Consider the following 15,030-nt stretch of genomic DNA (forward strand, 5'->3'; position numbering starts at 1 on the left):
GACGTTTGTTGGGGTTGCATCACAACATTTTATTTCCACTTGGAAGTTGCAGGAGTTTTTAATAGTATTTGCTTGAGGGCTTAAATAGAAGTTGATCTAATAACTAATTAGAGTGAACTTGAAAAGCTGCAAATCTTACTGGAATAAATGCATCTTACTCCAGATTCAATCACACTAGCAACAATATTATTATTGTTATTAACACGGTATAAAGTAACCTGAAAGAAGAAGCAAAGGAAGTAAAATATAATCTAAAAAAGGTTATATTATAACATTTTAGACTCTCAAATCCAGTTCACTATGCTAAGCAAAGATTAACCGAATCAACTTTAGATCCATTTTATAATCTTTATCCCCTTCTTATTTTGAGAAGATAGTGTTTATTTTGGTGTTTGGTTTGGGTTCTTTCTTTACTGTTCCTTTGTCCCGCCTAAATTTTTGTTTTAATCAACCAAAAGCAATAGGCATGGAATTTAGGAATCATAGTAAACGATGCTTTTTTCTTATGTGAATGCAAGCCAAAGTCTGTTGCCATTACTGCATCTGATCCCTAACAAATCAATTTTGCCAAGCAACAGCAAGAAGCATGGCACAACTCATAAGATGGAAGTCTATAAAAGTGAAATATGGGAAGAAAAATGCATAGATTTGGAAGATTAATGCTATCAAATATAGTGAAAATCAGATACAATCACTAACTTTTTCTCAAAAAAATGCCATCAATTTTAGTGCAATGCCTCACATTCATCTCCTAACAGGGTTTCCACCTCGAGGTGGTGCATCATATGCACTTGTACCACGGGCAGGGGGTGTTGCAGACCCATAAGGCACATTGTTTGGAGGTGCCACATGTCCATGAGGCCCAGCAGCACCTCTGGACTGTGCATCATAGCTAGCACCCCTGGATGCGTCATAACCAGGTCCTCTCTGTGCATCGTAAATAGCCCCTCTCTGTGCATCATAGTTGGCTCCTCTCTGTGCATTATAATTAGGCACTCTCTGCATATCATAACCAAGTCCTCTCTGAGTATCGTAACTAGGTCCCCTTTGGGCATCATAGACAGGCCCTCCAGATGGATCATATCCAGCTCCTCTTGGTACATCATAACCTGGCCTTGCAGGGGCAGGCCCAGATTGAGCTCCAACATAAGCAGGAGTGCCTCCGGCAGCAGTAGCTGCTGTAGCAACAACACCAACACTAGCGGGAGGGCCACGTCCCTATTATACAAAATGCCAAGAGTAACATCAATTCTCAGCTTCCAAGCCTATAAGTAGCAAAAGGCTGGCTTTTTAATTTAAAATGTATAAAACTAGCCTATGAAGAAGTGATTTCCCTTCCAAAAAATTTCAGCTAGGTCCAATGTAACCTTTTGTTTCTTTGATCATCGTTCAACATCATCTAGAGTACCAAAAATACTAACTTCCGAATGTTTCCCATATGACAAAAGTTCCAACCAAAATTATCAGTCTCGTTTCTGTCAATGTCAAGTTTCCAATAGGAAAGAGTGGTTAAGCAAATTGAGTTCTCTTTACTGTTACAATTTAATACACTTTTTGTATTATGACCATCAAAACAATTCTAAGTACCATCATTTTTGTGTCATCTCAAGTCAGAAATGGGGAAGGCCAGAAAGAGCTAGTATCAGTCTAATGCAAGTTTTAAGTATTATTTTCCCTAAATTCGTGTAGGAATCAAGTATCAGCAAGATATCTAATCAATCATTTTTGGTATATGAAACAGGACTTCAAGACCAGTAAATTAGACACTCCAAAATTCATTATTCTAAAATTGCTTTTTTGTTAGCCAAAGAGTTTATTTTCCACAACCAAACTTTTTTTTTCTCTCTCTTTAACTTTGGTAGGTAGCTACAAAACTATTTCACCAGTTAGCAACCTGGAAAAATCTAAAATTTGCACCAGCCCTTAAAGCTAAACAGTAGTATATAATTCCAATAATCACGACTGACACCTTAAAACAAGAAAGCCTACTGTGCAAAGTTTGAATAAAATAAAGAATTATTGAGCACATAGCTCAGTCGTCAGTCTGCTGGTGTTTTCCTTTTCTTTTTTTTTTTTTTTTGGAAAGGTCAAAATATATGCATAAAAGTTTCTCAGTCTGTCGCATAGGATGCAATTACCACTCCCACCACCGCCCGCCTCCCAACCCCCCCACCACCCCACCTTTTTTTTAAAGTAACAAAATTTATTTAAAAAAGATGAGAAAACAGTACAATAGTTAGGCACATCCATAGTACACAGGAAGTGTAAAATAATGTGAGCCAACAACCATAAGGCCAGGTTCTGAAGTCAAATCTTTGGCCTGACCCCACTCGTATAGGGACACTATTTCTGAAGCCTTAAAAACTAAGAAATTGGTCTAAAAGGCAATGCACCTAACATAACCTTCATATGATATCTGGCACTTCCCCATCAAAGACATAGGTTACTTGTGAAAAAAGCATGCATCTCAAGAAGGTTTGACAACAATCAGAACACTTAAAACGTTTATGAGCTTATTTTCCCTTTCTTTACCTGTTAATTGCTACTAGAAGACATAGAAATTACTTCATACAGTACAAACTATCTTATATATTTGCTTGCAAGGATGCATGTCATATATATACTAATCAGGAAAAAATGAAAAAGATTGCATTTCATATATTTATATAGAGAAGAAGGTTTTTCTTGTAATTAACTATCTATGTCCAGATTTTTGTTTCTGAAGTTTCTGAATGTCCAACTTCTTGCATTCATGTCAAGGTGGTAAAATCTGGTCTAAGTCCATTTGTCAATTCATGACAGTATCTCTCTGAGGCAGATAAAATTTTAAGTATGAGTTTTTAGTCCGTTAAATTTGAAAAATAGTTCTTCCTTTCCTTCAAATTAAATGTAGGAAAAGCATAATACATAGTACTAAAATAGTACCATGATATTGCAATAAAAATAATATGGCATGTGGAGAATGACACACCTGGGGAATATTATAGCCATCTTCATAAGTATTTTGTCCAACAGGATTCCCAGAAGCCTCATTCTCATTTTTACCAGGTGTGCCACCATATGGACCACCTACATTTATATTATAATTGATACACATGAGCAAAAATACAACACTTAAGAAAACCAGAACCTTTAGATGAAAATAGTAGAAATACCAGTTCTTCTATCAGTGCTAGCAGTATTCGATAACTCTGCTCGAAGCTTCTCCAGTTCCTTAGACATGGTAATGTAGTTTTGCTCCATCAGCTGAAGCGACTCAAGGTGGTCATTGTACAATTTTTTCTCATAGTCATAAGTTGCCCTGCACGAGTAGAAAATTGTGATTTTTCTTTTTCATCTAGAACCAAACATCAAAAGAGAAGACATATACATCGTGGTGGACAACAACTCCAAGTCTCCAACAGAGGAATTTCAGCTCTTGAAATCTTATAAAGCAACGTGGGTCCAAGAATTATAATGTCCAATCATATACTTTCTTTATTAAAAAAAGAGAAAAGGGTCCAAGAAATAATAACTTGCTATAGCACTTCTGCAGGGAACTTCCTACACCACCAATTAACATATTCTTTAAATTAATTTAATTATCAGTTTGACAACTTCAAGTTATAGACACACGTATAACCTGATTTTAAAACTGCTTAAAAAGGGAAACTTTTCTAAACCTGAAAAGTTGAACTGAGATGCCCATACCCTAAAATTATTCATCTTCCTATTGTTTGGTGTAGTGGTAAAAGTCTTGGGTAGTCAAGCACAAGTGCAGAGGTTCAGTTCTTCAAAGTGGCTACTTTAGGCAGAAACATTAAAGGGTAGGACCATATCCAGATCTCCCCTTCCAGTTAGCCAATTTAGTAGGAACAAAGTTGACAAAATTGGATAATAGCCTTCAGCCCATCAATTGAAGACGATCTTGAAGTTTCTATTAGACAGCCATAAAGAAGAGCACTACATACCTACAGTGCTGATATTCCCGTCTGAGGCTCTCAAATTCTGAAACAAGAGCAGGAATCTGTTGAATATCTGAGTGAGCCCTCTGAAGATCTTGAGATAATTGTTGATGTCTAGCAAGAAGTTCCTGCCTTGCTACAACCAAGCCCTGGGCCTCTGCTCGTGCCTGCTGTAACTCTAACTTTACAGGCTCTGCTGATTGCAGTTCAGCTTCCATCTTGGCAATCTTGTCCATATGGCTCCTCATCTGTTGTTCTCTCTCATCCTTTACAGCTCCTATTTGAGCGTGCATTATCTGTAGCTCATGCTGTGCAGCAGCAAGTTCTTGTCTCAAGGCCACATGGGTGGCAGCAAGCCTTTGGTTCTCTATGATAAGTCTCTGCATCTCCATGTGTTGTGCTGCTAACTTCTGTTCCATAACTTCGGGGGGAGGTATCATATCAAAAGGAGGAAAGCCACCTGGTGGAGGATGTATGCCATGACCATATGGCTCTGGATGTGCCATTGCAGGGCCTGGAAGAGGACGCCTTAGATGAGGAGGTGGTATTCGACCTTTGCTTCCCATTTTGAGTAGTTAATTTTAATCTGCACTAAGAAGTATAATTAATAAGACTACAGTATAACAGAGTTATCATAATGTAACATGGAAAAGTATTTACTTGAAGGATGATTTTATGCCAAGTGAAGTCAGTAGAAACAGAATAGCAATGCAATTTCAATAGTTTATTTCAAAATCAAGACATTTAAATACCAAAAAGGCATTACTCAAGTAAGCAGTAAGTATAAAGAATTTCACTTCAATAACTATAAAGTATAAAATCTGAAGAAACTAAAATATGGGAGTCTGGATGTCTAGATGAAATAAGATGGCGAGGAAAATCTAATCAAGAGAAACGTTATATTAACTGCAGTGGAGTCAAGATTGGAGCTCAATGAGACAAACTGAGAAAGATGAAAGAAAATTAGTTTATCCGCAAACATGTCCAGACTATATGGGAACAAAAACACGCATTCAACCCAAATCATCAAAATAGCATGTCTTTTGATAATACTACTTCTAAGCACCTTTTGCTTTTGGCCAATAGTCTTGTAGCTCAACCACTTGACACCTCTGGTATGTCCAGGACATCCAGGGTTCAAATCCCCCTCCCTCCATTGTAACTATTGAATTATCATAAAAGCAACTTTTTTATAAGCAAATAATTTTATCAAAATCTGAAAAAAAGTGTGATCCCAGTACACTAGCTGTATATAACAGGAAACACAAGACAGGAAAAATAAATAAATCTGAAAAAGAAAACAACAACGAAAAACTCAAGGAGGCCAAAAAATCTAGGAACCCTCAATCAAAAATGATGTAGGCGGCAACTTCCACTCATACAAGGACTTGAGGAATATATATTTCAGCTTGGTCATGCTAAGTTCTTCACCCTCAAAGAACCTGGCATTAACTTCTTTCCAAATGCACAACAAGACAGAATGGAACTACTCGTCCTAATTATGTAATATTTAAAGCTGAACTGTAACATATTGTACTGTGCTGTTCAAGAGGTACATGAATATTTTTATATGTTTTGAGTCCTTTTTTCTATTTGGTTCAAAAGTTCTTGATTGCTTTTCACTATTATTAGGAGTGCTGGTATTTCTAGGAAATGGTTATTAAAAGTCCTAGTCTTTTTCTAGGTATTGGCAATAGCCTATAAAAGTGTCTTTATGTCTTCAACAAAATAAAAAAGTGAGATTTTAATAAAACTCCAACAGCTTGCTTTGAGCTTTGAGGGCGTGATTGCCTTCTCCCACCTAAGATTAACTGTTAAGATAACCTGGGTGTGATTGCCTTCTCCCACCTTAGAGTAGTTTCTTAGGATAACCTAAGTGTGATTGCCTAGAGTTTTATCTTTTATTTTTTTTTATAAATAATAAATTTTATTGAAATTAAAAGAGTCACCCAAGTATACAGGATGTATAAAAATGGGGACAAAACAGTCTATCTCGCAAATTACAATGGCCTATCAAATCACAAATTTAATATAAAGAATAACAATCCACAAGTGACATCAAATCCAACAAGGTTCTAAAGAAAAATAATTTAATAAGATCAGGCAAAGTTTTTTTCATAATCCTCAAATAGCTAGTGAATGCGAAAACAGCTATCAAACAAATTAAAGATCCAATAAACCCTTAAACATCAAACCTAACTCAAGAACCCTTCAAAATCCGCATCAAGAAACCTAATCTAGTGCTGAATTCCTAAAAATCCTACATCAAAAATTGGTATCAAAGCCCATTCAATCTTCTGTCTTGCATCAAAGATTCAAAGGGAACTAGTTATAGAGTTGGCAACCAGCATATAGTTGATCAAAGTGATTATATGAAGTCGACAATAAGCATTGGAGCACATTATTGACCCAACAAAAACCATGAAGACAAGGACATTGGTCACTACATTCTAGCCAAATTAAGTACAACTTGCCAAACTTCTTTCTAAAATTCAGATAGGCATTTCGAAATTTCTCCTGTATTCAATGCACATTTCCAAGAGTTCCCAATGTTCCAATCTCGCCCAATCTTACTTTCCTCTAATAAAACCCAAATTTACGCATGTGTTGCTACATGCTTTAATAAATTCACATATACCCAGTTATCAAACCGCACTTCTTATTGAAAGTAAAGCTTTTTAAAACCTCATTCTTTTCTAGGTACATCTTTTTCAAACAACCCCATTTTCAAAAAAAAAAAAAAAAAAACTGAAAAATAAGTTATTAGATTTAACTTTTTTTTTAATTTTTTGTTTTTCATAAGAAGGGTTGGTCGAGTTATTAGATAAAAGGACAGAACTTTTGACAAACAACATGTGGGCACTCGAAACATCAACCAACAAAAGATAAGATTGTTAAACTCTGTATGTTATGGCATTGATAAGAATAAGAAAAAACTAAAAACATAATAAATCTACGGTAATTGATAGTTGATAATGATGATGAGAATAAACAAAAGTTGAAATGAAAAGTATTAGGGTATGTTTCAGAGAAGATGACGACGTCGTTTTTCAGCTTACCTGAGCAACCGGAAATCGATTGGACGATGATGAATTAGGAGAGAGAGCTTTGGGGTTTGGAGATTGTTTGTTTGGAGCTTTTGTTTCTTTCTTTCTTTCTTTCTTAATGCAGCGAAAGAGCAATTGCCTCTTTGATTCTAGGAACAGTCAAAATTGGTACCATGTGACCGGGTGAGATAACAAACGGCGTCATGTTCCACCCCTTTTTGAACTATCAACTATGCCCCCCCACAATGCACAATTACCTTCATTGCCCCCCTTCTTTCTTTCTTCTTCTTCTTTTTTTTTTTTATTTTTTTATTTTTTAATGACAAAATTTGGCTATGCCTACATTTTTACATTTTTAAAAAAATGTTTACGTATTTTAAAATTAGTTGTTGGATTGCATATTTTTTATATTATTATTATTTTTTGAAAATGCATATATATTTTATGTTCTTAATATGCATTTCTGTATAAAAAAAAAAAACCAGGTATTTCAGATTTCTTGCCAATTAGATTTTATTTATTGTTCAATCCATAAAATTATTTTTTATCCATAATTTTAGACTACAAAAATCTAGAATTTAAATATTTGATTGGTAGCATGATATTTGATTTGATTTTTTTTTGAAATTTTACAAGTATAGAAGATATAAGAAGAAAATATAATTTAATAACAGATGTGTCAAAATTCACATTCAATAAAAATATAGTTAATGGAATTGTAGCTTGTATTTTTTTTTTCCCTAATTGAGCTTCTTCTATAGATCTAGTCATCACATTATTAATGGTGATTGAATTTTGATATTATAGTTAAGAAATCTTAAAACGTATATTTAAAATTAAATTAAATTTTTATATATTTAGATTAGAGTGATGGAACTAAAAATTATATATATATATATATATATATATATATATATATATATATGTAATTGCACAATTGCGCCTAGACCCAAAAATACACGTGGGCTCAGGCCCAATGAGCCTTAAACAATGAAATTTGTAGAGTGTGGGCTCACAATCTAGTTTAGAGATATTCGAAACTTGATGAACAGGCTAAATTATTACAGTGTTTGCAAATAAAAGACAAACGGGAAAAATAAACTTCCTCGGACATGTCTTTCTCTTTTCTCAAAGGCCACAGTTCTTCCTATTTTTTCCGCCCCCCTTTCTTTGCCCTCTTTCCTCCTTAAATACTTCTTCTTCTTCCCTCTTTGTCCACGTGTCACACAAATCACCCTATTAGTCACCTATCCCCTCCACCACCCTCTGGAAGTCTTTGAATTATAGCAAGAAGACTGACTTCTATTATTCAGGGGTCACTCCCCCATTAATGCGGCCAGTGAGGTAGGTGCAGGGTCTTTAATGTGGAGGCAGCAGCCTTTTCCTGAGATATTTCTCTTACACCGAAATGTCTAGAGGGTATTTGGACTCCCTCCGTAACCTATAGTCTTTCCAGAACTCTGCCCTGATCTTTCTAGTGAACCTCCAAGTAGTTATTGGTATGTCCGAGGAGTGACTCTTCCTTGGATGAATCCTCGGGCCCTCGGCTCGTGAGCCAACTCATGGCCCTAAAAGCCTTTAGTCAAGAACGAATTAGCGCCCATTGATAAAGCCCAAGGCCCAAATACCCACTTAGGTTCTTTCACTCCCCACAATAGCCCCTCAAAACTTTATTTTTCCCTATTCGAGGAGAAAAATGGAGTTTTGATCCGACCTAAACTTCCCCCACACGTTTCATACCTCACCACGTATGTGGAAATCGTTTCACTTCCTAGAAAATGCCGTATGGCGCTTCGAATTTCATAAACGCGCGCATTTATGACCGCAAGTTACACCTTGTTTCCCACGTTCAACGGTGAGATGAACATCCAACGGTCCGTATTGCCCCCTGAAAATTTGGCGGGATGAATCCAATTTCGAGGCCGCTTTACGCACGTCATAATGCTTTGGAAATATGCGCCTTCATTTATTTCTTCAGAACTCAATCATATCAAAACATCAGTCATTGCCTTTTCCCTCAAGAAATCCGTGGAAACTCGCATAACTACGAACTCGTAAGTTCCTACTTTTTCTTTTAATCCTTTCTCCTCGGATTCTATCCTCGGCTCCCTTCCTAACCATTTTCCTTCTTAAAACCTTCCCTTTCCTTTCTCATAGATGGATAGATTTAAGTGTTTAGTTGACACCGCCGCTGGGATGGAAGGTTTTAGGGCCAAATATCAGATTCCCAGCGATGTAGGCTTGAGATACTGTCCAGCGGAAGCCGTAGGTAGTTCCAAGAATACGGGAGAGGTCATTATCCCTATGATTGCCTTCATAGAAGGTGGGATGACCCTCCCTATGAGAAGCGTAACTAGGGAATATCTTCGCAATCACCGGTTGTGCCCTGACCAGTGTGCCCTCAATGTATTTAGGGTCTTAGGAAGCGTCGACGCCCTAAACGAGCAGATGGGCTTGAACCTCACTTGGCATGACGTTGTCTTCATGTACGAATGCCACAAACTTAGGAACGTAGGCTATTACATTAAATCCCGGTCTAGTGTAGTTAGGTTAATTTCCTGTTTGCCCAAGTCTAATAAAGGCATGAAGGACGACTACCTCATCGCCTCAGGCAACTGGCACGACGGCCCACACTGCCCAGTCGTATGGGGAGATCCAGGTGTGACTCCTTAGGATCTAATTTCCCAACCCTGTAACTCCATCTAAAAATCCTTAAATGCTTATTTACTTTCATAAACTATCTAACTCTAATTTGTTATATGCATTACTAATCTGACCACATTTGCCCTTTTGGGTGTCTTTTTCTTCACACAAGCAACTCATGTGCCCACGCCTGAGCCATTGCAACGTCGCTGACCTGAACCGCGTGCTGCGCTCAGAAGTTTTTGTGAGTAAAGATTTACAGTTGAGAGCGGCTCACGTAATATTGGGATTCAACCCAATATCCTCGGACTTCCAGGAGATAGAGAACGCGATTATCGCGGGAGATAAGAGGCGCAAGAGAATAAACGTAGCCAGACCAAACTTTCTTGCTAACTACGGCATTCCCGACAACCCCAACACCATTCTGTACACGCGTCCCATTGCGGCGATCCCTCTCTCGACGCACTCTCAAGCAACTGCCATCCCGGAGGAGCGAGTGTCCTCTTCGCACACATTGGACGACGAGATAGACAAGTTTCAGCTCGAGGACGTCGAAAGACCCCGAGGAAACCAGTTCGTCGTACTTTCTGACGAGGAAGAAGAGCCCACTAAGGCCTCCGGAGTTGCAGGGTTAGTAGTTACCCATCCAAAAGACGATTCTGAGGAGGAGGACATGGACAAGCTTCAAGGCTTTCTAACTAAGAGAGGTGAGAAAGTTGCCCAGAAGAAGGCGGGAGGGTCCCAAGTTCCTCCATCTTTGCCACCTCCCCCTCCTCCAGCCGAACCCAAATTTCCAGCTGAGGAGCCCAAGAAGAAAAGAAAGGGGGAGGCCGAGGAGACTGATGGCGAAAAACAAAAGAAGCCACGACAACAGCCACAACCAGCTCAGCAGCAGAAGCTAGACAAGGGCAAAGGACGGGCTCGCTCAGTTGAGAGTGGGGAGATCAGAGACATGGCCGAAGTGCGCCGAGCACCGGCTACCTGGTCTCCTGACTTAAGACTGGACGGAGCACCAATTTCTTGCCAGTCCAGCATCAGGGCAGTCCAACAAGGCCACGCCCACCACCTGGCCGACGCGTTGGAACGCCCTCTTCTGCTGCCTAAGGATATGGAAACCTTGGAAAAAATGAGCCAACCTCAGCTATTCCTGTTTTTAAAAAGGGAATTAGCCCTTGTAAGTTTAACTTTTTATAAATATTTCATTTTTCATAATATCGGATTATTAATGAGTGTTCTGCTATATCTAATTCTCTAACACTTTGTCGTAGGCTGTTCAAGAAGTCTTTGTAGCCAAGAAGTTTGTAGAGGACTCTTGGAAGAAGGCCAAAATGGAGGCTGACATTCGGATGGAGACTGAGAAGTCCCTAGGCCAGGCCCTCGTAGAAAATGAGAAACTCACCTCTCAACTGGCTGATCTGAAAAGAGAAAGAGACGGTGCCGAGGCCAGCCTGAGAACTATGAGGACTCAAGTAGAAGGGCAGCGCAAGCTTCTCCACCAAAAGAATGATGAGCTCTCCCAGGCCTAGAAGGAACGCTCGGACATGGAGAAGGAGCTCGTGCAAATGAAGGAGGAAGCCGGCACCTTCAAGCGCTCTCTGGAGGCCGCCAAGCAGGCGAGTTATGAGGAAGGGGTAGTTGCAATAGAAGACCAGCTGACAGAGGCTTTTGCGACCTTGTGCCGAGAATACTGTCAGCAGGTCTGGGGGGAAGCTCTAAACGTAGCAGGGGTTCCTTCGGCCCCCGAGGCGAAATCCGAGAACGTTTGGCTTCCTCTTGACATACAGGAGATAGAAGAGGCTCCTGCTGTTGCTCCTGCCCTTGAGGCTGCTCCTCCTGCTCTTCCTCCTATAGTCCTAGAGCTCATTCCAGATCCTACAGAACCTTCAGGTTCCAATAAAGAGAAGGAAGGGAGTGGGGATGCCGAGAAGGGCCTAAGCCAATGTATGGAGCCTATCGTCCCTCCAATCACTACAACAGACAAAGGGAAAAAAGTCCTGTCTGCCTTTAAATTGGAACTAAAAAGCACCGAGGCTAGCAGTACTTCTCATCAAGACCCCCCTCCACGAGCTTAGGGCCGAGCTTAGGGCTTCTTTTTCTCTATACTTGAAATTTTCCATGTAATAATATATATTGACATAATTAATGGAAGACAATTTTATTTGATTTTCATCTGAGTTATGTTTACTTCATCTTTTCATCTTTATGTTTACCATAAAGTCCTTATTAGCACGCAGCGAACAGAAAAAACGAGATAAATAGGTCCACTTTCAGCAGTTTGGAACGATTAAAACTTGTGAAATAAATAAGTTCACTTTCAGCAGTTTGGAACAATTAAAACTTATGAAATAAATAAGTTCACTTTCAGCAGTTTGGAACAATTAAAACTTGTGAAATGAATAAGTTCACTTTCCGCAGTTTGGAACAATTAAAACTTGTGAAATAAATAAGTTCACTTTCAGCAGTTCGAGGACCCTACCTTATCAAATTTCTGCCTAACACTTGAAGATATATAACTTAAGTCTCAATTTAACCACAGTTCTGTTTGACAAAAAATCAAACATCAATCTTAACAAGGCATGTGGTCGGAGGACCTTACAAAACCAAGTTTCTATTTGATACTTAGTAATGGTAACTTAAGATGTTAATTTCCCCAAAGTGGAAGGCCAGAGGACCCGGCATAACTAAGGTTCTGTTTAACAAATAATAAGATATCAATTTCCACAAGGCATGTAGTCCAAAGACCGTGCATAACCAAGTTTCTGTTTGATACTTAGTAATAGTAACTTAAGATGTTAATTTCCCCAAAGTAGAAGGCTCGAAGACCCGGCATAACTAAGGTTCTGTTTAACAAATAATAAGATATCAATTTCCATAAGGCATGTAGTCCAAGGACCGTGCATAACCAAGTTTCTGTTTGATACTTAGTAATAGTAACTTAAGATGTTAATTTCCCCAAAGTAGAAGGCCCGAGGACCCGGCATAACTAAGGTTCTGTTTAACAAATAATAAGATATCAATTTCCACAAGGCATGTAGTCCGAGGACCGTGCATAACCAAGTTTCTGTTTGATACTACGAGCGTTGTAATTGATAAGTTCATATACATTTATAACTTAAACCACGGATGACAAAAGTACCTTTTATTAATAATAATACCTTCGAAGGTTATTTACATTCCATGGACGTTGTACAACTTTTTCATCTAAATCAGCTAGTCGATATGACCCTATGCCTGCTACAAAAATAATCCGATATGGTCATTCCCAGTTCGGTCCCAATTTTCTCCAAGTTGGGTTTCTTGCAGTACCCACGACTTTTTTCAGAACCAGATCCCCAGGCGCTAGGGGCCTGAGCTTCACACGGGCATCATACCCTCGTTTAAGCTTCTGTTGATAATAAGCCATTTGGACCATAGCTGTCTCTCGCCGTTCCTCCACTAGATCTAGGCCTTTCTCCAAGAGGCCGTTGTTGTTTTCTGGGCTAAAAGTACTCGTCCTTAGTGTGGGGAAACCAGACTCTAAAGGGATCACTGCCTCGGCCCCATAAGTCATAGAGAATGGTGTTTCTCCTGTGGATCTACGCGGCGTAGTTCGATACGTCCGTAAGACATGCGGCAGTTCTTCCACCCATCTGCCCTTCGCATCGTCCAGTCTTTTCTTGAGTCCACTAACCATGACCTTGTTGATGGCCTCGGCCTGCCCATTTCCCTGAGGATAAGCTGGAGTGGAGTATCTATTTATGATGCCCATGTCACTACAATATTTTCTAAAAGCTCTACTATCAAATTGAACCCCATTGTCCGAAATGAGTGTATGCGGTACCCCAAACCTAGTGATAATGTTTTTCCAGATGAACTTCTTCGAATCGACGTCCCTAATATTTGCCAAGGGCTCAGCCTCGACCCACTTGGTAAAGTAGTCGGTGCCCACGAGTAGCCACCTTTTGTTTCCTACTGCCCTCGGGAATGGCCCGACTATGTCCAATCCCCATTGAGCGAAAGGCCAAGGACTGGAAAGAGGATTAAGGACTCCTCCAGGCTGATGTATGTTATGAGCGAACCTCTGGCATTGATCACACTTTCTTGCATAATCCTGAGCTTCTCTCTGCATATTGGGCCACCAATATCCCTGAGTTAGGGCCCTATGAGCTAGGGACCTTCCCCCAATGTGGCTTCCACAAATCCCCTCATGCAGTTCTTCCAAAAGTGCTTCCGTTGACTCGGGGTGCATGCATAACAGGTATGGTCCGGAGAACGATCATTTATACAGCTTCTGATCCTCAGATAACCAGAAATGCGTCGCTTTTCGACGGATCTTGTCTGCTTCAGACTTGTCCTCGGGAAGAATGTCGTTTTTCAGAAAGGATATCACAGGGTCGATTCAACTAGGCCCAGACCTTGTTAACTGGATACGGGGTGCACTGACGATGGCAAGAGCTGACTCTAACAAATCTTCAACAAGGATAATCCTAGGCAATCCCTGGGCCAAGGATGTAGCTAAGGTAGCCAAGGAGTCTGTGTGTGTATTTTCACTTCTAGGGATGTGAGACAGGATAAAGGAATCGAATTTAGATCGCAAACGTTTGACCTGAGTCAAATATCCTTGCATTCTGGGGTCCCTAGCCTCCATGGTCCCCATCACCTGGCCGACCACTAACTGAGAATCCGAACGCACATGAACTCCCTTTCCGCCCATCCTATGCACCATGTTCATACCGACCAAGACTGCTTCGTACTCAGCCTCATTATTGGTAGCCGAGAATGCCAACCTCAGAGATTTTTCAAAGACAATTCCCTTAGGGGATACTAGGACAAGTCCGATGCCAGATCCTTTCTGGTTAACTGCCCCATCAACGTACACTTCCCAAGTGGGAGGTCCTATGCCCGTGATTACGCCAACTGATTTTTCATCCATGTGTGATTCCTTCACGGCTTCCTCCAATAATGGTTCCGCGAATTCCGCCATCAAATCTGCAAGAACCTGGCCTTTTATTGAGGTGCACGGCATGTATTTGATATCATAAGCTCCCAAAATAGTTCCCCATTTAGCCACCCTTCCGGAGTAGTCAGCGCTGCACAAAACTGACTTGAGAGGCAGTTGGGTCAGAACCACAACAGTGGGGGATTGAAAATAATGAGAAAGCCTCCACGTGGCATGAACTATGGCTAAAAGTGCTTTCTCCAAAAGTAGGTAACGCACCTCGGCCTCATTCAGAGTTTTACTGATGTAGTAGACTGGTTTTTGCACCCCACCGTCGTCCCTTATGAGGACTAGGCTGACTGCATGAACGGCCACTGCCAGATATGCAAACAGGACCTCATCTAGTTCAGGCCGAGACATAATAGGTGGTCGGGAAAGATATTCCTTAAGTTGTTGGAAGGCTACAACGTACTCCTCG

General features: G+C 39.9%; 1 protein-coding gene across 1 annotated transcript; it reads right to left on the minus strand.

Moving 5' to 3' along the window:
- Positions 1 to 614: 614 nt before the first annotated feature.
- LOC142622353 (protein FLX-like 2) lies at positions 615 to 7,231 on the minus strand. Its single transcript, XM_075795802.1, has 5 exons — positions 7,004 to 7,231; positions 3,951 to 4,530; positions 3,156 to 3,301; positions 2,972 to 3,069; positions 615 to 1,218 (listed from the first exon to the last, which is right to left on the minus strand). The coding sequence occupies exons 2-5, from the start codon at positions 4,508 to 4,510 to the stop codon at positions 745 to 747; spliced, it is 1,278 nt and encodes a 425-aa protein (XP_075651917.1). The 5' UTR covers positions 4,511 to 4,530; positions 7,004 to 7,231; the 3' UTR covers positions 615 to 744.
- Between the last annotated feature and the right edge of the window lie 7,799 nt (positions 7,232 to 15,030).

This window comes from Castanea sativa, chromosome 1, assembly GCF_040712315.1.
Source record: "Castanea sativa cultivar Marrone di Chiusa Pesio chromosome 1, ASM4071231v1".
NCBI lineage: Eukaryota > Viridiplantae > Streptophyta > Magnoliopsida > Fagales > Fagaceae > Castanea > Castanea sativa.

Coding starts and splice junctions, on each gene's coding strand:
- LOC142622353 (XM_075795802.1), bottom strand. CDS start 4,510: ATGGGAAGCAAAGGTCGAATACCACCTCCTCATCTAAGGCGTCCTCTT. Junction 3,302..3,950: donor CGGGAATATCAGCACTGTAG/GTATGTAGTGCT, acceptor CTACTCGTGCAG/GGCAACTTATGACTATGAGA. Junction 1,219..2,971: donor ATGGCTATAATATTCCCCAG/GTGTGTCATTCT, acceptor TTTGTATAATAG/GGACGTGGCCCTCCCGCTAG.